Below are 24342 nucleotides of genomic sequence, written 5' to 3'. Positions count from 1 at the left end.
TTTTTTTAATGCCAACACAAAATGCTTACAGTCAAATATCTTATTTTGAATAGAAGTTTTGCCATATTTAGAAAAAGATGTGTGATGTTTAAATGCATTTCAGGGATATTTGACAAGACAGTAATAGTGCATTTTGTAAAATAACCACTCTCATTAGTTGTTTCTACAATTTTTTTCCAGATTCAGCATAAAACCCATAACTGATGAAAATGTCTATGTTTTCAATGCCCGTGCAACTGTGTGTTTGGATGGAGGAAAGTGTTCCATTGACATTCCAGTGTTAACGAATACAAAGCTGCCATCTATTAGAGCTCTAGTAACAGGAGATTTCAGTATGTTTTTTACCCGTAAATTCTTATAAAAAGTACGTGAAAATAAAATTGCTAGTTGTTAGTAAGATTACACCTCAGTGGTGCTGATAGTTTGTAGGAACTTGAGGTAGAGATGTGAAAATCAGAACCATGTGTAGGTGTAATGGATATTCCTGGTTATTTTGTAGACTTCTCGATGTCAAATTGGTTGGAGAATATGGGGATTCCATCACTGGAAGACTTGAAGGATAGCGCCAAAACCATGCTAATCCAACAGCTAGGAGTGGATAAGTTTTTACTTGATGCGCCCTGTGATGCAGCCAGCAAAATGTATTCTCCAAGTGTCCGTGGATGGAAAAATGGTGAGCGCTGATTCTGGCAATTTGTCGGGAATTAATTACCATTTAGCACATTTCTATATTTATTCATGAGCATATTATAGTTCTTTTTTTTTTATGGGAAATAGACATGATGAAATTCTTTAAAGTATTAGATCTTTTTAATAGATAACGTAGATTTAAAGAAGTTAAGGGATGTGAAAAACAGGCAAAATATCAGACGCTGAATTTGACCTTTTATGATGCTTTGCATCTTTCCTCTTTAATAGTATAAGTTACATGTATGCGTGTAATTGTTCCTATTTGTTTATGGCAGTGCAGATTGATTTTGTAATAACTGATGATGAACGCAGTGTTAATTTTTGTAGAGTGTCTGTTGGATTGGGTCGTGCCGCCAGAGATTCCGTTCCACAACGTAAAGTGTGCCCTGACTGAGAACTGCACCAGGATTGATTGTTGTGTTGACTTCAGTCTCCTGAATCTGAATCTTCACTTCTTCCTTCACTTTGACAGGTGTAGCTATGTCATTTCTGGTGGAATAGAGAAGAAAACGTTCTCGTATGGACTGCTAGACTTTGAAAACTTTTGGGGTAAAATTCATTACCATGTTGAAAATACATTCATTTGTATTTACAGTACATGAAATGAGAAATGATCTTGTTACTAAATTTAATATCAAGTACTCCTCTGATCTGAATTTGTCAGATGTCCGTCTTTTGTTGTCATGATCTTTCACATTTTTGACATCTTTTCAAGAACCATTTGGTCAGTTTCAACCTAAACTTGCATCAACGCCTAATTAGATGAAATAGATTGAAGTTTGTGAATAGAATGTAGAGCCAAAACTAGAATAAAAGCTTCATTTAATAAATAAACAAAATTCAAGTTTCCTCAGATCATGATTCCTGGAACCAAGATTGGTCCGAAATAGGGTTTAAAGATTTTCATAGAGGGGAAAAGCTTTATAATGGTACTTCTCACACAACAGTACAGTGTATGTATGTCAAATTGATACACAAACAACCTCATTCAGTGTAGACTTAAGTGTGTTCACCCCCTGACATGGGGGAGAGGTCAGGGCTACAATGGGTATTTATAATTTTATGTAGGAATTTGTAGGAAAATTATTTGGATACAACCACAAGGGTACAATTTGTCAAAACTAATATGCAAGCATCTCCATGTTTAGATTTGAGTTTTTTGAAATTGTGACCCCAGGATTCAAAATGTTATGGAATTACACATTGCATTAATACAATATATTATGATGTATGGGAAAAATGTTTTAAAGTTCTTCTCAAGAATAACTGGTGTACAGCTTAAAACAACATGCACATATAGTGTATCTTCCTATAGTGTACATTCAAGTTTTTATTCAAATCATGGTCTTTGGGGTCATGATGGGCCTGTGATAGGGATTCAGAAACAGCAAGACAACAGTTTAGCTAAATTATATATTACATCCATATGTTTCAGTTCTGTTCAGACCATGCCCCCTTTCTACATTGGGGAAAATGTTGGACTACAATATGCTTTAACTCCAGTTTAGAAGCTCTGGACAAGCATGCTGAACTTGGCTCCATGTCCAAAATTCATATATTTTATTGTAATGGTTCTGTGCATGTTACTCTAAAGCAAGGTTCAGATATATATGGTGGGCCAGCCTTATAGATAACTAAAAGTTTCTACCCAAGTACACTGAGAAATTATAAATAGAAAGGAACATGATCCCATGAAAATGAATAAGTCCAAAGTGATTGAATATGATTTTCTCTTCAAATTTTGTAGGGAAAGAGATCAAAACAAACATTGCAAACATCATTTATATCAAGTGAGTATTTCCAAGCTCCTTTGTTTTTGTGTGTCACTTTTTATTTACAAATTAATTTACATCTCAATTGTGCTGAATTACTTATTAAAGGTTCAAGGCCAGTCAGTTAGAGGTGTCCAAGAAATATGTCCTTGACCTTGGTGTCTCTGTGTGTCTGGAACCCAATAAATGTGAGCTAGATGTCCCAGTATTCAATCAGGTCCTAATTCCAATTCTCAACTGTGACCTTACAATGGATTTCTCACTAAAAGGTACAAAAAGTATTCAATGAAATTTTTGAGACACATATTTTGATGCATAAATTTACTGAAAACTTATATTCTTAAAAAAGGTCCATAAAACAGCTTCTGTAAATGATATTTAGAGAGCACAAAGCATCCATCAGTGTTGTGAATTATTTGTCTAAAGTTCATATGAGTTACAACTAGTAAAAATAGGATGGGTCAATTTAGAAATTCGTTTTTCTTCAAAATCACTGTGACTCGGTTGAATATTATGGCCTATGTGCCTCTTGGTATTTCATTCTACTTACATAATGGTATATTCTTTGGGACAGGATTTTCTCTGACAAACTGGATGAATGAACAAGGATTATCCCTAGATGGAAGTCTCTCGACAGCTTTGTCGAACTCTCTGTTCAAGATGCTAGGCATAGATTCATTTATGAAAGAGAAGTCATGTTCCCGCTCAGAACCACCATACAGTACCAACAAGTTACAGGAAAATGGATGGTCCTCTGGTTTGTACAGTTTGTCTTTGCAAAAAGTTTTTTTGCATTCTTCATATTTCTTATGTGCACCTAACTCCTTGTCAAAACTAGCACTGACAAATAAAATGAAATTTTCTTAATCTTTTGTAATTTGTTGCTACCACTAAACTGCTTCAGACTAGTCAAACAGAAAATGTAGCATTTTTTAAATATTTAATAAAATGCTTTTCATTATTTTTATTTTTATAGAATGCCCAACACAATTGTCCCTTTTCAAAATTAGAGGGACCACATCTTGTAACATAAAAGAGTCTTGTACGGCTGTCTCCTGCTGTATAGAGGTGGGCAAAATAGGAAGGACGTTTGAAGTGGAATTGGATGTAGACTTCTGTAATCAGAAGATGTCGTTCGGGATTGAGAGACTCACAGAAACCCTCTCTTTACAACTCTTCGAATTTGGTCAGTGTAACATGTAGTTACTGTAGATAGAAAAATTCACTGTCTGTTGAAGAAGAGAAACTCGTTTGAACTTTGTTATTTTTCTGTTTTAGGAGTGAGGAAGGAAATCGTTATAAAAGGAGTCATTAAGTTTGGGTAACAATATTTTTTTTTTTATTTTAGTACTTTATGACTTTGGGTGTGCATACGATCTGTTTTCATGGTATTGTATTTGTGTTTGTTTGACAGTTACACTATCTGGGACAATGCTGGAGAAGGAGTATATGTAGTGACGGTGGACCTGGCTGTTTGCTTAGAGGATGGGGGAGATTGCTTGATTGATGTCAATATTCTTAATCAAGTCAAACTTTCCAAACAGATCTGTCAATGGGGAACAGGTTTCCTTAACCCAGGTAAAATGGGATTGTGAACATTAACTAAATAATTTGATAATTCAGTCAAAAATGTATCAGTTGATGGTCATACTATGTAATTGATAATGAAGCATCATGTATATTCGTGACTCTGATTCCCAATATTTCTATCTCTATATAGGTTTTACACTGGATAGCTTCATGAAGGAAAATTCCATGACGGCGTTTGATCAAATAAAAGGATTGGTTTTGGATGAACTTAAGGAGTCCTTAGGACTACCACAGTATCTGAATGATCCGCCCTGTTCTCTGTCTAGCCAGATGTACACCCCACAGATCAAGGGATTCAAAAATTGTACGTGGAAAGTTTTCGTGTAATTAAAATACTGTAAATGTAGTATATTTAGCGTGTATAACATTTGGTGGAAATTAATTCTTTAATCAATCAGCGTGGATTTGATTTAGCACTTGCTACAAGTAGACTTTGTATTTACTATACATGTAAGCATTTAGCAATGTGCTTGATTTAGCAGATGATCTTTGCCGCCAAAGGCACTAAAAAGAATACACCACTAAATGTGCAATGTAGTATGTTTACAGTAATTATGATTGGAAGTTATTCACTTTTTACTGTTGTGGAATTGAATACATGTATGATCCCACAAGTTTTACAACTAGTGTTCTCTTTTTATGAAAAAAATCAAATGCAAAACTTTGTGATGTTGCTTTTGCCACAGCTCACTATACCCTCACAAATTACAATGTCCATCTGTCTGTCCATCCATCCCACTTCATTAGAAAATTTTGTTCAGGTCACATATTTGTAGTAAAGAGACATTAAGAGTTCCTACTTGGCACATAGACTACTATTGAATGAAGGTCACTTGGCAGAGGTCAAGGTCACCTTTGAAAAGGTTTGATATATTAGATGGGGCTATCATTTTGTGAAGGAGCAACAATAGATGCTCAGGTTTGGCTCAAAGTTTTTTTTTATGACCTGACAGCGTATCAGTCGGATCCAAAATTATTTGGACAAGGTCACTGAGAGAAATGGTTTAAAATTCACCTATAGATGGTATTTATCATGTCAGGGCAACTCTTGTTATTCTTTTTTTCTGATACAAACGGATCAAAATGGGACTTTTCTACAATTATGCTAGACATGTTTTTATTTTGAAGCTTGTTCTAAAGCCATTGGATCCTTGCCTTCACTTCCATCCAACATGAGATGTGCAATAGCGGAGTCCTGCACAGGGATAGATTGCTGTGTAGGAGCGGCTCCAGTTCATCATAATTTCCACGCCTATCTAGATGTTGATCCCTGCAGTCTGCAAATGAAGTTTGGCATCGACAAATTCCAGTTTCAGATTTATTTGCGAGAGTTTGAGTTCGGCATTGAGAAGGATGTCAGACTAGTCAATGTTGTCAGAATGAAGTATGTTGTAATTTACATGGATGTTCAAGAGAAGTTGAAAGTTTTTAATTTTTCATGGTTTCTTTATTAGCTATGTGAGAGTTAAAATACTTCTTTTTGCAGGTTTAAAATATGGGATCTTGCAGCTGAGAACCAGTATTTGATTGACTTGAAATTCAGTGTATGCTTTGATTCAGCATCTCAGTGCATATTAGAGGTCCCGATATTCCAAGAACAACGCCTTCCAAAGAACATCTGTGACTTTGCAGCGAGCTTGTCAAGTGAATAATTTCTATTTTATTGTTTTCATTCAGCATCAGCATTTGACTTTTTAGCAACTACAGAAGCTTGGGTATCACGGTTAATGACTGCTTTTACAGATTTTTCATTTGATGGCTGGAAATCCTCCATGGGTTTGGCCATGGATAAACTGACATCATCAGCCACTGACCAGTTAATGGAATATCTTGGAATTGCTGGCTACCTGAAGAAACCTCAGTGTAGTGTAGAGATTGGAAATAACACTGTTAATGGATGGAACGATGGTAGGAATTTTTTTATTTTACTTTATTGCTATCACTAGGCTTCCATCTTAAAATTCTGTGGGAATCATAAACTTTATAAACAACAGCTGAGGCAATCTGATCCAAACTTGGTTTGCAATTGAAAAGCACTTGGAAATTACAACACAAGATTAATTGGCACAAAGAATGTAATACTGCAGATACCATACTTTTAGCTCATTAATGGTGTATGTCAAATGTCTCTGTCAAAATTTTTATCGACAAAACCAATTATTGTTTCATTATTTTTTTTAAAAGTGAAAAACTAATTCAGATTTCTGGAAGCTTCTCATTCTTATATTCTTTTTAATTTAGAATCAGTCTATTAAAACTAATTTTGCTGCAATAGAAGTTTATGGCATTTCCATCATAGACATAATTTTGCAATCATATAGATAACACTGTTTGGAATTTAAGATATATTAACTTGAGTGTCATCTGTAATTTCATATCAAATATTTTTAAATGGTAATTTGTATTTAAAGGAATTCATCTACTGAACATTTAGTTCATGAATCCAAGTACAAATGTCACTGTACTTGTTAATTCTATTGTCATGTTTTTCACCTAAATATCCAGATTGTTCCAAGTCTTCTGCCTATCAGAAACCAGATTTGTCATCTCTGCCTCTGCTGTGCTCGATCGCCTCCACATGCTCACAGATCCACTGTTGTTTAGCTGTGAACCCTGTCGGCAGGAACTTCGAAGCTTTCATTGATCTAGATCCATGCTACAAAACTCTGGAAGTAGGAATAGAAGAGTACAGAACTAAAATCAATTTGATGACGTACTCGTTTGGTAGGTACAATGTACATGTATGCAATAAGATTACCAATGATTATATTCTGCAGAATCATTCTGAGTTTGGTAGTGGATTTTTTGGTGACTATGCCTCTAAATTTACAGCCTCAGCAAATGATTATATACCCACTATTTAGTAGTCATTATGGATTACCCAGATTTATAGATGTAGAAGTATTTTTGTAGGAACAAAGAGTAGCTTCTGGATGAAGAATGTCATCAAAATAGAGTAAGCGTTTTCTTGATACGGAATGTGGGTTTGTTTGTTTTATTACATTTGTAGAAGTGGAATATTGTAATTTATCTATTGAATAAAAGTAATGATATTTTCACAACGTGTGAAATTACAACTTTTTTAAAATTTCAAAAGCGGCAACTAATTATAATTGAGGAAAATGTAATATCAAACAGAAAATTCAACATTCAGTAATTGAATACAGTAAAACATGGTTATCATGAACCTCCAGGGCCAGCTTCGTTTTTTCCAATAAGATTTTCTTTATTTTCCTTTCATAGAGGAATAAATATCCCTTCACAATAAACATCAATAGTTAAGTGTGTCTGTTGTAAGCATGGTTTACTGTATTCTCAAAGTCTATTAATTTCACATTGCAAACTGTTATATGGCACACAAAGGATCTCAATTTTTGTATAACAGGTACAGTGTTGAAGATCTTGAGACTAAATATCTGGTAAATATGAAAGTGGAGATTTGTCTGGAACATGGAAAGCCGTGTATGATATCCCAGGATGTAGCCAAGGACGTTTACCTGCCAAAAATCGGTTGTGATTGGTCATTTGACTTCTCTGGTGGGTTGTGTTTTTTTTGTGAATAGATCTTTGAAACTTGTGTTTTTTTCTGTTTTGGAAAGGTATATGTTATTTGTTAGCAGATTTTGGTCGTAGAATATAAAAATCATCAATGTTTAGGGTTTTCATTTTCATTTCTTCTATTTTTCGTATCTTAAATTTCTTTGAGCATGCAAAATATTTTTCATGATTTGAAGTTTCTATTATGTTTTAATACTACACTTGTATGATAGGATTTTCCATCTCTGGGTGGTACAAAAACATGTCCCTGTCACCGGGCTCTGCATTGTCAGTTACCTACCTCTCCATGCTGAAAGAAAGACTGGGAATCACCAACTTCCTCCTTCCAAAAGAAAACCAATGTAACGGACAGTCAGCCAATTATCTACCACAGACTGCTGGTCAGGCAGGGTGGAAAATTGGTGAGTAATGACCCAGCAATGCTTGTGTGAATAAGTCTACTAAATATACAAATGAGAGAAAAAAAAATCACAAATAGTAATGAAACAAAATACAAAATGTATGTCCCATTTTCTACTGATTGAAATTTGCAGACTGTCCCATGGGCGTGGGTAACATGAGTGAGTTATCCAGCACTCTTCCCATCAGCTGTCACCTAATGAGTCACTGTACAGCTGTAGAATGTTGTCTGGATTTCCGGGATCCACTACAACAGACAATTCATTTCTTCCTTGATTTGGATCTTTGTCTTCAGACACTGAAAGTGGGAATCGAGAAACTCGCATTCGAAAGGACACTGTTTTCCTATCAGTATGGTAATGAAGTACTTAACTTGAAATGTTTTATTTTTTAGTGGTTATTAGTTGCATAAATGTTGGAAAATGATAAATGATGATTGGGTGGGAGATGTGAAAAAGTGTATCTCCATGTCCTAATGATATCCTGTATATAGTAAAAGTGGTTATTTATGCTGGGAGATAAGTACACGTTTTTCCACATCCAACATTATTAAAAATACGCTGTAACTGAATATGGTGTATATTATATCAAATATTTATAACTACATGTGTGGGAGAAATTTATGCCCCTATTGCATGACCGCGTAACATAGTTTATTTCTGACACTAGCAGCAGCTATAAGCAGAGTTTAAATAAGTTTTCAATTGATTAATTTATCTTGATTGTAAATTACATTTTGTAGGTGTTGAAGACAGCTTCAGTTTAAAGGATGTGGTTCAGATTCAGTAAGTACTGGAATTTACACAGTGTAGTATTTACTATTACACTGTAACATCAAGATTGTAATACTTGTACATAAACATTTGTCACATTCATTCGTTAAAAAATCAGCAACTCAAAACAGATCTTCTAAAAAAGCCTGTCATGTTACACTACTGATTTGTGTTTGAACAGATACAAAATTGAAGATGTTGACAGAAGCTACCTGGAGTTAACTGCAAAAGTAAAGCTATGTTTAGAGGAGAAGACCTGCCTGTACGAGTCTCAGTTGTTCAACAAACAGAGGATACCAAAACCTGGGTGTAACTGGAACCTCAACTTCACAATACCAGGTGAGGAACCTTCACAAAGACATGCGCTGTGTCCATTTCCAGTGAACAGGAAGAGTAGTGTTGTGGTGGCAATTTTTATTGTATGTTTTACTTTATATTGCTAGGAATTTTTCCTTGCACATTCATTAAAATGAGGAGTTTGTGATCATTCTGGTTGAAGTTAAAATCCATCTTAACTTGTGCAAATGCTGAGTGTGATTAACTGTTAAAGTTCAAGAGATTTATGATTTGTATAGCTGAGTTCTTTGATATAACCAAATACTGTAAAGGTGGTTACTTACACAGGGGGTTTAGTACCTGTTTCCCGATGTCCAACATTGTGCATGGGGGGGGGGATATGTGGTAACTGAATATAATATATGTATATCATATCAACTATTTATAACTATACGTGCGGGGAAATTTATGCACTTATTACATGACCGTGTCATTGGTATAAATTTCCACCACGCATAAATAACCACTCAGTACATATGAATCTGAAAAGTCAAAATACACATTTATAATGCACAGAAATGTAAGGAAAGTCAGGTCATTATCTGATGAATTTTAATGTTTTGTCTCAATTGCACTATTCCAAATGACCTTTTAGCTATGTGATTGTAAACAAGCTTTCATTTTCTTATTAAAAAATTAAAAGATAAGATGTGGCTTTATTTTGAGGTTATAGTACTTATGATATAATTATTAACAACATGCATGGCTTCTTTTTGAGATCATATAGTACTTATAGAATTTAATTTCTATGGCTTCAGATTATTAACAATATACATGTACATTAACATTTCCACATTCACAAAAATGTTTCTTAATTATTGGAAACGTTTTCAAAAGTAACACGGATTCTGATATACATGTACCTTTGCCATGCAGATTTCTCCCTGTCAAACTGGTACAACAAGATAGGTGCTACAATTGGATCCCAGCTCTCCATCCTGAATACTGCCAAACTGCTGGAGGAACTTGGGATTGCCAAGTACATGCAGGAAGTTCCTTGTCAGAGGTCTGGTTCAGTCTACAGTCCCTCCGTTAATGGATGGAAGAAAGGTTAACATAAACCTTTAGCTTTATTTCATTCATGAATTATATGTCTAACTTGAGATTGTGCCACATTTCAATGTTATACCTTGCATCTTTTTTTTTCTGTGTAGAGTGTCAGATGGAAGTTGATATGGCACCCATCTCTGATTCTGTGACATGCCTTGTGAAGGACACATGTACCTCTATCAGTTGTTGTATGGATGTCGGATTTATGAAAACATCTTTTGAATCCTACCTTACTTTGGATGCCTGTAACTATTGGATGGAAGTTGGTATTGAGAAGTTGTCATTTAACATCAGTCTAAAGGATGTGTCCTTTGGTAATTATTAAAATGAATTATTTTACTTTACAGTGAATATTGATGTTATGTAAGATTCAAAGTTGACATTTTTTGTTTGTTTATGTTATGCTTTTCTGATTTTCAGGAATAAAGAAACACTTCTACTTGAACAGTGTAGTTCGCGTTGAGTAAGTCTCACTTCTGTTTTCATTATGTGCTCTTTAGTTTGAAGATTGGGGGGGGGGGGATTTTGTTTTTAGCCTGTCATTTTCTTTATCTTTCTGCCTCTCTATCTGTCTGTAACTTTAATTTGACTAGACATGATAGGGAATTCACACTTTGTTAGTATAAAGGTCAAGGTCATTGTTATGTGACTACTAAAAGTCAAGGTCATTCATCAAGATCAAATTTGCCACAACTGAACATTGCCACACTTGGAAGCATTGTGTTTCACAAACACATTTTTTAATCTTTCTAAGATATGTTGTTTTATTGATGATTTGTTCATGGTTTATCGACTTTTGTTGTTTTATTGATGATTTGTTCATGGTTTATCGACTTCTGTTGTTTTATTGATGATTTGTTCATGGTTTATCGACTTTTGTTGTTTTATTGTTTTATTGATGATTTGTTTATGGTTTATCGACTTTTGTTGTTTTATTGATGATTTGTTCATGGTTTATTGACTTTTGTTGTTTTATTGATGATTTGTACATGGTTTATCGACTTCTGTTGTAGTTACATGATTGAAGATTTGACAGTGGAGAGACAGTTCAGAGTTTCATTGACATTGAAAGCTTGTTTTGAGGCTTCTGATGATGCCAAATGCTTGATTAACATTGATGTCTTCAAGAACACCCTGGTGCCCAAATCAATCTGTGACTGGACAGAGGGATTTTCCACACCAGGTAAGACATCATATTTCTGTAGTTAGAAATGAATCACTGCCTTTACAAAGATACATGTTAATATGTATTGCTTTCCACCTTTGCAGACTTTGATCTGAGTTCGTGGTATAACAGTCTTGGAATTAGCCCAGGGTCTGTTCTCTCTGTGGTCAACAGAGATAAGCTGTTAAATGAACTTGGAATTAAATCTTACCTAAGTACAAATCCCTGTTCATTTGCATCTCAGACATTTAATCCAGCGAACAGTAAGGGATGGAAAAATGGTAAGTATTGCTGTTGTTGATCAGAAATAAAGATAAGAAATGTTACTATTGGTTCTGAAATTGACATTGCTGTAACATGAGGTTTAATGAGAGCCCTACAATGTGAACCCTTACTTTTGTAGATTGTAAGAAGGACTTGACCAGTCTGCTCCCTGTCTTACCATCCAATGTAAGATGTAACATCCCATCCTTCTGTACGGGAGTAACTTGTTGTATTGAGGAAACGAACGTGTTACGGACTGGCATCACTGTCGGAGTGGAACTGGATGACTGCAGTCACGTCCTGACATTCCAAGTAGAACAGCTCAAAATCAGAATACAGCTCCATGATTACTCTTTTGGTAAAAATTTTAAATGTCTTCATTTGCACTTTAATCATACCTTCAAAACTGTCAGGGCTCTTGATCTAGCTTTCGTTTCTTTAAGGAATTGATTTAATATCAATGTTTATCTATTTTATTGGATTTCAACATAAATTTGTGTAGATTATGCTTTTTATAAACGATAAACCTTATAACATGCTTTGCTGTTAAATTCATCCCTTGTTATTTAATATTTATCGCTAAAATCAAGCTTTGGGTAGCAAGTTATGTTGATGAAGAGTGTTGCTCAACCAATCAAATTATTGATATGGAAGATATTAACTTAATTTTAGACTTTGCTTCAGCCTTCACATTTGTCCACAAACATCTTTAATTTCATAGGCATAACAGAAAAAAGATACTTGATGAGTGTGATCCAGTTCGAGTAAGTGTTTAAAATTTTCTAGAAATCACTGGAATGTCGTCTGTCAGATAAGAACATCAGAGACCAAGAATTTATCTACGTTCTTTTGTTGCACACATATACTAGAGGCAAAGAAAGAAGTTATTCTTAATTAAACTGTAAATTTAAATGGAAATTTACATAAATTTTGTTTATAATTCACACTGAATAAATAAGAAAGAACTTTTCACATAAATATTCCCCACTAATCAGTTGCTTAGTACATGTGTAAAAGTTAATAGTATACATGAATTTGTGTAATTGACAATGCATGGAAACTTTTACCTTAAATGAATATTAGAATTGAATAATGTTAACAAACACATGCTGTAGAATCATTTATCATGTGGAATTAAATTTTGTAATTTTATGAAAAATAAGCATGTTTAAATTTCATGATTGAAGATTATTCTTCAGTAATGTTCAGATTCTTTTGTGGAGGATGGGTGTATACCATATAAACAACAAAAATAAACTCCCTCGAAAATTAATGATTTAACAGTATATACACCTGTATAAACTGGAATACATTCAGAGCTTGAGGCATGTGAGGCTATGACAGTGAACAGAATATCTGCTACTCCATTACAGTATCTAACTTTACAGTATAAATGACTTTCCATATCTTCGATAATTTTCATGATTGTGTTACATACAAGAATGTAAATATATGTGTTATACTAACTGCTGTTTTAACTGAATCTCAAATGTTTTTAGGTTCAAAATTGATGATATCCCTGCAGAGAAAGCGTACAAAATCTCCGCCAGTCTGAGTGTATGTTTTGGAGTCGGACCCTGTGTCTTAGACTCCCTGGAGTTGCTGAAGGATTTTAAACTTCCTAAAACTCTGTGTGAATGGGGCACCGGCTTCGTGATAGGTACATTTATACATGGCACTGATTTGATTCTTGTTCTCAGTATTGTGTCAAACCTAAGACGGGGAACATGGGTATTGACTGTGCTTTCATCAAGTGCCCAGCATAATAGAAATGAATGTGTCGGGGTCTTTCAAGTATGACCTTATAAATGGAGGTCTCTTGTCATGGTAGGCATTGGCTTAATAAAGAACTCTTGCTGCTAAGGCCCAGAGCACCCTACAAATTTGTGGCACTTCACTTAAAGCTGATGAGTCTATACAGGATTGAAAAGTTCTTGAATGGATATAAAACAAGAGAAAGCAAACAAACAAATGTGAAAAAAATGCTGAAACACTGTCCATTAGAAATTTTCTTGGAGATTTGTCTTGTATCCTTGGTGTAATGTTCACTCCACTTCTGTAAATAATATCTGATGTCTAATTTCAGATTTTTCTGGAAGCTCCTGGTTGTTGGACAAGGGTTTGAGCATTGGTTCAGCACTCTCTACAGCAGATGTCACTGACCTGTTATCAACATTAGGAGTGCAGGATTTCCTTAAAACGGCTGATCAATGTGACAGGATGAGTTCGTTGTACAATCCTAATAATCATGGATGGAAAAATGGTCAGTTTTATATTTTTGTTTATTCTTTGTAAAATGAAGCTGGTAGATATACATCAATTACGGGGGCTTGTTGTTTTTTGTCTTTCTGCCTGTCTGTGTGTAACTTTGACCTTGGTCATAACTTTTTAACTCTACATGATAGTGATTTCATACATGGTGAACTGATTGGTCAAGGTTAATGCTATGTAACTGCTAAAGGTCAAGGTTAAGGTTAAATTTTCCACAGTGTAACATGACCACACTGAGAGGGGAGCATTGTGTCTCACAGATCTTGTTGTTTCCATACACAGTTCTGATTTCTGAGCCCTAACTTTGTCATGAAGTGATTATATTTAGTGAATGATTGATTAAGAACAAAATCCCTGTTTAAGGTCATTAAGAGTTCACAGAAAGTAGCGGTTTAAATATCTAGTCTTGGCCAGTATTTTGTCATAAGGGACTTATCAAACCTCATGTTTAAAGCATCAGAGGCTGATTCCTAGCCAGGATTATTTGAAAATCCCAAGGTGACAATAATAGATATATGAATTCCCCTTCCCCAGTTATGATGAAGTATTGTAAATGCCTGGTAGAGAGATTTTCAGTGATTGACATATTTAAAGGATTATCTAGAATGTCTGAAATTGGTGTAACCCGTACCGGTTAGATGTGTTCATACAGACTGTCCTTTTCTGAGTGTGTGGGAGATATTAGTCTTGTCTAGGATATCATTCTATTAAAATAAACTGAGATTTCTGAGCTATGAGCTTTCTGGAAATTTTATTGAATATTATCTATCAAGATTTAAGGTTACTCTTATTATTTATTTGCTTTGAATATTAACTGAAATGTTTTCATACCTCAGAGTGTCCGGCTGCTGCTGTTCCCGTGTCCTTACCCAGCTCCATCTCGTGTCGGATACCTCAGATGTGTACAGGAATTGACTGCTGTGCAGAGATAGGATTCCTGGCTGGTAGAACCCTCAATGTACAGGTCCTGTTGGACCCTTGTGAAGCCATAATGAGTCTGAACATAGAAAAGATACAATACAATCTGACCCTCTTTGACTATGACTTTGGAACAACAGATCATTTCACACTGCAGGGTGCCTTCAGAATTGAGTATGCGTGTTACATTTTATTTTTTGTAGAAAACTGACGTAGTTATATTTATGTGTTAATGTATGATGGAGATATGGCATTTTACAATTTTGTCCCAAATAGTTTCAGCATCCAGAATTTGGTGATGAAAAGGAAATATTTGCTGAACATGAATCTGAGTTTGTGTTTGGAATCATCTGACCCCACAGACTGTGTGTACTCGGTCGCCATCTTCAGAAACACTCTGCTACCCAAGAAACCGTGCAGCATGAACCTCGACTTTATCAATCCAAGTAAGATTAATAATAAACTGGACATGCATGGTAACAGTGTTTATATGTTTTTACTTTTGTAGAAAATAGTATGTTTGCAGTGTACTATCATTAAAATTTTGTCTCATTGATACAATTATTTCAAAGGTTTTGATCTGACATCGTGGCAGTCCCTGAATAACTTTGGTCCGACCTTGACTCCTGAGGAGACTAAGTTCCTGTGGAGAGAGATTGGTATTGAGGAGTACATAGGGACCAGTTGTTCCAAGTCGGCCCCACCATACAGTCCACAGACACACCCAGGCTGGAATGTCCCAACAGGTAAGATCTATGGATACAAATTTTTTAAATATGAAATATTAAAGACAAAATCAGTTTCAAAATTGTAACCAGTCATTGACTGTCTTTTCATTGCACGATGCTCTATGTTGCTACTTTTCAGAATATACAAAACTTAAAGTCAATTTTAATAGTCAGACATTCAGTTTGCATTTATACATTTTCTGAACCTCTTTTAGCCTTGTTAGAAAGTTAGTTTGCAGTAGTACATTGTACATGAATCTGATATACATTCTCTCCTTATTACCAAAGGATGCGCAATGACGCCCCCGAAGCCGACAAGTGCCCTCGTGAACTGTTACATCAGCTCTAACTGCACAGGAATTTCCTGTTGCCTCAATGACAGTGTGGCAGGAGTGGGTTACCAATTCTCCATTGAAATCAGAACTTGTGAGGAAAAACTCATCATAACATTGGAGAAAATGACCTTCACATTGTCTCTGTTTGATTATACCATGGGCACAAGAGAGGTGGCTAGGTTGTTTGGTGTACTGGAGCTAGAGTAAGTGTCACATATTGTATCTTGTTCTTTAATTTCCTTCAGACTTACTGATTCTGGATTCAGAATTTCAGACTCTGCTGTCAAAAACACTGCTAGTCTGAGTAACTTATCTCTAAATGCATGGTGAATGAAAGCTAGGCATCAATTCAAGATTAAAATGAACATTATAGTTGTCTTTGATTTCATGGAAGTGTATACATTCATATGTGTTTAATATTAATGTCATGAAATAATAGAATGTTTCACAATGGGTTTGTTTAATTCATAATGTAACAAACTTTAAAAATGACAACATTTAATGTGGACTTGCATATTTCTCACTCAGACTTGCTATGAATTAAGACTTCAAAGTTCTGGACTTGAATATGTGAAATATAATTTTGAATTCCTGAATTTCCCTCTTACATCAGTTTTACATTTTATTATAGATACATGATTGATGACCTGGCATTGAGCGGTGAATTTGTGGTGGATTTGAGGATTAAGTTGTGTTACACTAAGGGCAAACCTTGTGAATACGACATCGCGGTTCTGACGGGATTAAGACTAGCCAAACCACTGTGTCAGTTGCAGACAGGACAATTCCCTATTCCAGGTACTGTGTGGGATTATTGGGATGCTTGGGGTTCTCTTTGGATGGTCATTTTCGATGGTTCTCACTTCGGCTATTTATTTTTATACTAAGTTTGACAGTACAGGTTTTCTTAACATCATTGGAAAAAGTAAAAGCAGTTCAGAATGAGAACCCAGATTGATGATTATATCAGTGTATAATTATATCTACAATATGTTGTGAGTGTATGTCCTATTCAGGTTTGAGAACCCAGATTGATGAATATATCAGTATATAATTAGATCTACAATATGTTGTGAGTGTATGTCTTATTCAGGTTTGAGAACCCAGTTTGATGGTTATATCAGTGTATAATTAGATCTACAATATGTTGTGAGTGTATGTCCTATTCAGGTTTGATACATGATTTCAGGTTTCTCCCTCAGTAAATGGATGACAGATAAAATTGAGGGTCCAGTATTACACCAGTGGGCCATAGACCTGCTGAAATCCGAACTGAAATTATCTACTTATCTTAATGATCCAATGTGTAAAAGGACAGACCTTTCTCCAGGAGCTGGCAACTGGAATGTGGAAGGTGAAAAATATATCATTTGGAAAATGTACTATGTAACAATGACTGCCTTGAATTTCTCTGAAGTACAAAATTTTAAGGAACGTGTAGATTGAAGGTTAATTTTGATTTCAGAGTGTGCGGAGAGCGTAACAGTTCCAGCCCTGCCGGTTCACACAGCTTGTAAACTCTCTGCCTCGTGCTCCGCTGTGAAGTGTTGTACAGATCTTGACCTGCTGAACACAGCAGTCCAAACGGAAGTCAATGTGGACAGGTGCAGAGGAAAAGTGTTTATCAGGGTGGAAAAATGGGAAATAGTGATCCTGATGACAGAATTTGAGTTCTCGAAATGGCACAGACATTCAATACAGAATGTTTTCAGTGTAGAGTAAGTAGTAAATTCATATCAGTGAAGACATTTGCATTTTTCAGTCACTGGATTAAAAAAGAATATTCTAAGATTAGAAATATCAGAGAAGTCAACATGACAAGTGTTTAAAACATGTTTTTGTGGTACATATTCTTTGATTGTTTCTGTCAGGTACAAGATTGATTACATAACCTCTGAGAAGGCCTTCCTGTTCAGTGTGAACTTCAGCGCCTGCTTTGAGACTGGTGGAGATTGTATGTTAAACTTCCCAATCATGACCCACACTAAAATTCCTTTGCTGGATTGCAACTTTATGAACCAAACCTTTGCTATACCAGGTAGTTTTCAATTTAAAGTCGATAGCAATTTTGATTACGTTGATGATAAAAAATTGTAAATTTTACTTCTGAAGTTAAAAAAATTACATGATTTTACATTTAGAATAGTGTTAAATGTGAAGATGTGATAAATGCATGTTACAGAATGATGACATGAAAGTTAATGTTTTACAGGGTTTGATTTCAACAAATTTTTGAGTAGCAAAGGCATTTCAGCATCAGTAACCACTCTACCACAGCTATTGTCGGAGCAATTACTGGAAACTCTTGGTGTGAAAGGATTCTTCAGCGATAAACCTTGTAACAGAACTGACTACGCTGCAACATCTTCAGGATTTGAAATTGGTATATCAGATAGATTTTGATAATTTAAAATCATTCTGATTTATACACAGAGTCATGATTCTTTCACATTTTCTGCCCATTTTCTACAGATTCCAGCTGCACAGAGAACATTTCTCCTTTCCTGTCACCTCTCGCCAGCGACACGAATTGCCGAGTGTCGTCCTCCTGTACTGACATTCAATGTTGTACAGACATGACAATCATTGGGAGGACCTTAGACTATAGAATCAGTGTGGATGCTTGTTCACTCTCTCTAAATGTTGAGATTGAGAAGTTCAAGTTTCAGCTGTCCCTCATCAATTTCCAATTTGGAATAACACAGAAGTTCAGCATAGACCACGTTTTCTCCATAGAGTAATGGTGTTTTCATTTTAGTTTGGAAAAGGTTTTTTTAGCCAAGATTTTCATTGTCTATCTGTATAACGTATCAGTTTTCAAGATTTCACGTGTTCAGTTTCCTCATTTATTTAGTTTAGAGACCACTTCAACTGAGTTTAGCATAAAGCATCCTTTGTTAAAGAGGGTGGGAGGGATGGGATGGGTTACAGTTTTTCAACAAATCTGTTTTATGCAAGTATCATTAATGACAAACACTCAAAATTGTTCAAAATCATTTTCCCCCTCCCCCATCTGAGTTAGGCAAAGGCCACAAATGGAATTCATTTCTTTGTAGTAAGCAAAGCAACTATGTTGAGCATTGTGGTCCTTGGGCGTTTTGTTTGAGTGAAATTTCAGGAATGAATTATTTGATTATATTCTTTTAGTCACTGAGAAATACAACATGTATATTTAGTGTACATAGTCATAAAATAACTCAGTGTTTTGTATGATACACATGTAGATATCTTATAAAAGATCTGAGTGGACAGAGACAGTACGTGATAGATGTTACACTGATAGTATGCTTCAGTGACTCCACGTCATGTGTGATCAGAAACAACATATTACAGAACTATCTGGTAACCAAACCAGTGTGTGCATGGTACACAGGATTCACAAACCCAGGTAACTGGTACATGTACATCATTTTTCAGAGGATACAGGTATCGCAGATCTTATCAAGATAAAATCCTCTGTATTGAGAATCTGATTTTAATCAAAGTGCAGGTATCACCATTCCCATTCATCCATCAAACGGTCCACATGTACATTTTGTAATGACCTAAACCAATGCAAGCAATTTATATCCCATGGGTTAAGGGTTCAGGCTTTGGGGCAATTGTAATCAAAATACATTAAATCTTATGGATTTCAAATCTTTTCTCTTCAATAAGAATGCAGATATTTTTGCAATAAAGCATTCCTGCAGGTTTAATAAAATTCCAAACAATAAATCTTAGCTAAATCTTGTACACAAGGGCAGACAGACTGACAATATACAATATTCCCAATGCAAATCATTTGTAAGAAGATATGCAGATTTGGTATTTTTAAGAATATATATAATTGTCTTTCTTTTTCCTCTTCAAACTTAAGGCTTCTCATATTCATCCTGGTTGACAACACACAGTTTACCACCATCTAGACCACTGAATGTAGCGTATCTGCCTAAACTACTGGAAGCTCTTGGCATATCTAAGTACATGAAGACACCTTCCTGTGACAAAAACAAAGGAATCTATAGAAATTCTTTCAATGGGTGGAATTCTGGTAAGTTAATTTTCCTTTAGTAGTGTAACACTAGTGATTCCGGATCCAGAATGCGGATTATAAATACAGTAAAACATGATTCCAGCGAGCATGCTTATAATGAATTCACCATTACAGCGAAGTGAAATTCATTCCCTGTAGTTTTAAAGCAAAATTATGATGAACTCATTGGATATGACAAATTGCATTTATAACAAATTAGAATTGTCCATCCCCATCACCTCACTTTAAGCATGTTTTACTGTTACAGTACTTAGTGATTTGTACCATAACTGGTTATGGTCTACCAATAAAAACTTGTGATTCTTTGCAATATAAATGTACATATACTTCTTTAGAATATCCATAGATTAAATCAAGGGTAGACTGAGACTCAATAACAAATCTTTTTAACATTTATTAGATTGCCATTCTGATGGCAGCATCAACAGACCCACGATAGACAACAATTTGGCCACTTGTTTTCTGTACCAGACTTGTACAGGAGTCCGTTGTTGTATGAGTATTCCTGACGTAGGCCTGTCTGTGGAAGCCTTTGTAGAAGTCAGTGCTTGTAACCATCAACTCAGAGTGGGCATTGAAAATCTCAAGTTCAACAAAAGTCTCCATAACTACAGATTTGGAGAACTTGAGAAATTTGATTTATTTGGGTTCATTGAGATTGAGTAAGTTTCCTTTTAAATTTTTCAAAATAAAAATGTGTTTGTTGTGACAGTCAGTTGGAGTGTGCATTTGATTTACCGTACTTTCAGAATATAAAGCAATGCAGGGTGTACACAAATGTATGACTCATTTGTAGAACAAATACATTACTCAGAAAAATCAATAATGCTGATGTGTCTTGCATTAGAAACTAAACATTGTAAACAATGTTTATGTGGTGGAAATCTTTGCAATTCTTAAAGGATTGCAAAAATTGTCACTACACAAACAGGTTTTTAAAAAGTGGATATGCATAGCCCAAGTTTTGAATTGTTTAACAATACCATCAGCACATGTCTATTAAAGGAATGTACACTGAAGGTTCAGATACTGGAGCTATGATTGTTAAGACATTCTTCCACAAAAAATTACCTGCATACAAACACCTTATTATATAAAAATCGTTTTTTTCTCTCCACATATACTAAGTATGAAATTAATATTATATATTTTGTACAGTTTTGTGATAACGGACCTTACATACAGTGGTGAAGGTGGAGAATACCTTGTTAATTTGAATATGAGTGCCTGTTTAGAGCCGGGGCAGCTCTGTCATCCAGTGATACCAGTCTTCATCAATACAGTGCTTCCAAAAGAAGTGTGCAACAGAAACCAAGACTTCAGAGACAAAGGTTTTATTTTATTTTGATCCTAATACAATGAATGGAAATATCTGTAAAAACTACAAGTAGCTCTAAATTTGAAGGGAAAATTCTTCATTTGTGGTGAGCAACATTCACAATTCTGTAGATTCCTTTGTCCAAATTTCACCATCAGTAAAGTTAAGATATATTAAATAGATTGCTAAATATTTTTTTCTGTTTCATGTCTTTTGTGTTGCCTTGCCCCACAAGAAGACATTAAAATGCCTTACAAAATTTATTACAACATCAGCATCTGTGGTGAATATATTTGATATGCATGTAAATAACAAATAAAAAATTGGAATTTGTAAGTGTTTTCTATGTTAACAGCATTTTCTCTGAAGACTTGGAAAGCTGCACATGGGCTAAATCTTGGATCCTCTATGGATACTCACCATATAAAACAACTGTTCCAGGATCTTGGAGTGGGCCCCTACCTTCTGAATCCACCCAACATGTGCAACTGGAGTGAATTCCCATTCAAAGATGCCAATTCCACTGGATGGGTTGATGGTAGCTTAACCCTTATTTTGAAATTTTTGAGAGTTTTTAGCTCACCTGAGCCGAAGGCTCAAGTGAGCTTTTCTGATCACTTTTTGTCCGGCGTCCGTCTGTCTGTAAACTTTTCACATTTTCATCTTCTTCTCATGAACCACCGGGCCAATTTCCACCAAACTCGCCAAAAAGCATCCTTAGGTGTAGGGGATTCAAGTTTGTTCAAATGAAGGGCCATGTCCCTTTCAAAGGGGAGATAATCACAAAAATAGGGTGGGGTCATTTAAAAATCTTCTTCTCAAGAACCACTGTGCCAGAAGAGCTGAAATTTACCTGAGAGCTTCCTGACATATTGTAGATTCAAGTTTGTTCAAATCATGGCCCCCGGTGGTAGGATGGGGCCCCAAGGGGGGGGGGGTCAAAGTTTTACATACAAATATATAGGGAAAAACTTTAAAAATCTTCTTCTCAAGAACCACTAAGCCAGAAAAGCTGAGATTTACATAAAAGCTTCCTGACATAATGCAGATTCAAGTTTGTTCAAATCATGGGCCCCGGAGGTTGGATGGGGCCACAATAGGGGATCAAAGTTTTACATACAAATATATAGGAAAAATCTTCTTCTCAAGAACCACTGAGCCAGAAAAGCTGATTTTTACATGAAAACTTTCTGACATAGTGCAGATTCAAGTTTGTTCAAATCATGGCCCCCGGGGGTAGGATGGGGCCACAAGGGGGGGATCAAAGCTTTACATACAAATATATAGTTAAAATCTTTTTCTCAATAACCACTGAGTCAGAAAAGCTGATATTTACATGAAAACTTTCTGACATAGTGCAGATTCAACTTTGTTCAAATCATGGCCCCTGGGGGGTAGGATGGGGCCACAAGTGGGGGGGGGGTCAAAGTTTTACATACAAATGTAGGAAAAAGCTTTAAAAATCTTTTTCTCAAGAACCATCGGGCCAAAGAAGTTGACATTTACATGAAAGCTTTCTGACATAGTGTAGATTCAAATTTGCAAAGGGTAGTTTGGGCCATAATAGGGACCAAGGTTTTACATGCAAATATATATGGAAAGTCTTCAGATATGGGCCAAGGTGACTCAGGTGAGTGATGTGGCCCATGGGCCTCTTGTTTTTTTTTATTGGTGTTGGTAAATTTTCTTTAAGAGAATACATCCTAGAATCCTAGAGGGTCAACAAAAAGGGGTTATTTCCTTATAAAGAATTCTTGTACTTGGTGAGACGAGAAAAGAGTTTGTTGGCATATGGGACAGGACAAATGCTCTGCAGCACTACATGTGTAAATGCGTACACTAAGTTTCTCATACTCGCGTTGATTTCCTTGAAACACAAACCAAGAAATGTTAATCAGTACAGTGAAACACAGTTTAAGTGAACACACTTATAATGAATTACACTTACAGTGAACACACTTATAATGAATTACACTTACAGTGAACACACTTATAATGAATTACACTTACAGTGAACACACTTAAAATAAATTACACTTACAGTGAACACACTTATAATGAATAACACTTACAGTGTAGTGATTTTTATTTCCTGTAGTTTTAAAACATTTTATGAACTCATTGGGTATAATGAACAATGGTTATAACGAATAAAGATTTGTTTCCAGCACTTTGCTGTAAGCATGTGTTACTGTATTCATCTAGTGTATCGTGCTATTTATTGCTCGTACACAATGTAACTTATCGTTAGATTATACATAATGTACAAATATGAAATTATTTTTTATGTTTTTTTTAGTAAAACATCATTTGAATTGCCTTTCATATTTCCTACAATTGATTTCATTGTCTTCTGCACTGACTATAGGTTTACTATACCCCACTTGGGCATTAGATAGAGTACCACTAAATGTACCTCTTACACAAGAGAGATTTAGTTTTGTATTACAATGAACATCATGCTCTTTTGTAGGTTGTGAAACAGAAACCAAGGGTTTAAGTCCATTGGGGACACACACAAGATGTGCAATATCTAGTTCGTGTAGTGATATCCATTGCTGCTTGCACTCCGATATCCTGAAGACAAATCTGGATGCTTTCATAAACATTGATGTGTGTAATGGTAAAATATATATAGGGATAGAAAAATACCAGTGGAGCCACAGACTTCTGGGATACAAATTTGGAGAGATGAAACATGTGTCTTTGTTTGGCATGATTAATATGGAGTAAGTTGTGCACCCCTTTTTTTGCTCTTGTCAATGATAGATTATATATTTTACAGTAATTGAGCTTCTATCAGTGAATATTGACACAAGTTGGTATAAAAATGTGGGAGCTTTGGAAATGCATTTTTACACCCAATAAATGCACTTCAGTTGTTTTATTTCGATAATTTATTCACTTTCTTATAAAGTTTAGAAAATGAAGCATGATTGGTACTAATATATTGCATTTGGGTATATTGAGTTTGGGTATATTTAGGTATTAGAATATTGAGTTTGCATATGTTGTGTTTGGGTGCTATAATATTGAGTTTAAGTATATTTAGTTTGGGTATATTGTGTTTAGGTACTAGTATGTTAAGTTTGAGAATATCTTGTGTAGGGGTACTAGTATATTGAGTCTGGGTACTAGT

The 24342-nt window shown here is 35.2% G+C and overlaps 1 protein-coding gene across 1 annotated transcript in view; it reads left to right on the top strand.

The window, feature by feature from the left end:
* Positions 1-24342, top strand: part of LOC125651305 (uncharacterized) — a 167723-nt gene that overhangs the window by 35995 nt on the left and 107386 nt on the right. The window contains 46 exon segments of the mRNA XM_056166812.1: positions 181-332; positions 500-673; positions 1018-1239; positions 2438-2480; positions 2571-2731; positions 3037-3219; positions 3439-3648; positions 3741-3783; positions 3877-4040; positions 4183-4356; positions 5181-5436; positions 5539-5696; positions 5796-5960; positions 6558-6776; positions 6966-7008; positions 7438-7589; positions 7823-8011; positions 8144-8365; positions 8752-8794; positions 8964-9121; positions 9995-10168; positions 10273-10482; positions 10589-10631; positions 11182-11351; positions 11438-11614; positions 11737-11955; positions 12319-12361; positions 13097-13257; positions 13684-13860; positions 14705-14960; positions 15063-15232; positions 15359-15514; positions 15803-16052; positions 16481-16647; positions 17039-17203; positions 17315-17567; positions 17721-17887; positions 18062-18232; positions 18322-18586; positions 19074-19237; positions 19709-19882; positions 20286-20547; positions 21044-21216; positions 21559-21734; positions 22027-22033; positions 23677-23932. Coding sequence (XP_056022787.1) covers positions 181-332; positions 500-673; positions 1018-1239; positions 2438-2480; positions 2571-2731; positions 3037-3219; positions 3439-3648; positions 3741-3783; positions 3877-4040; positions 4183-4356; positions 5181-5436; positions 5539-5696; positions 5796-5960; positions 6558-6776; positions 6966-7008; positions 7438-7589; positions 7823-8011; positions 8144-8365; positions 8752-8794; positions 8964-9121; positions 9995-10168; positions 10273-10482; positions 10589-10631; positions 11182-11351; positions 11438-11614; positions 11737-11955; positions 12319-12361; positions 13097-13257; positions 13684-13860; positions 14705-14960; positions 15063-15232; positions 15359-15514; positions 15803-16052; positions 16481-16647; positions 17039-17203; positions 17315-17567; positions 17721-17887; positions 18062-18232; positions 18322-18586; positions 19074-19237; positions 19709-19882; positions 20286-20547; positions 21044-21216; positions 21559-21734; positions 22027-22033; positions 23677-23932 — 7737 coding nt within the window.

This window comes from Ostrea edulis, chromosome 5 (genome assembly GCF_947568905.1).
Source record: "Ostrea edulis chromosome 5, xbOstEdul1.1, whole genome shotgun sequence".
Classification (NCBI taxonomy): Eukaryota; Metazoa; Mollusca; class Bivalvia; order Ostreida; family Ostreidae; genus Ostrea; species Ostrea edulis.
This window is presented reverse-complemented; position numbering and strand designations above follow the sequence as displayed.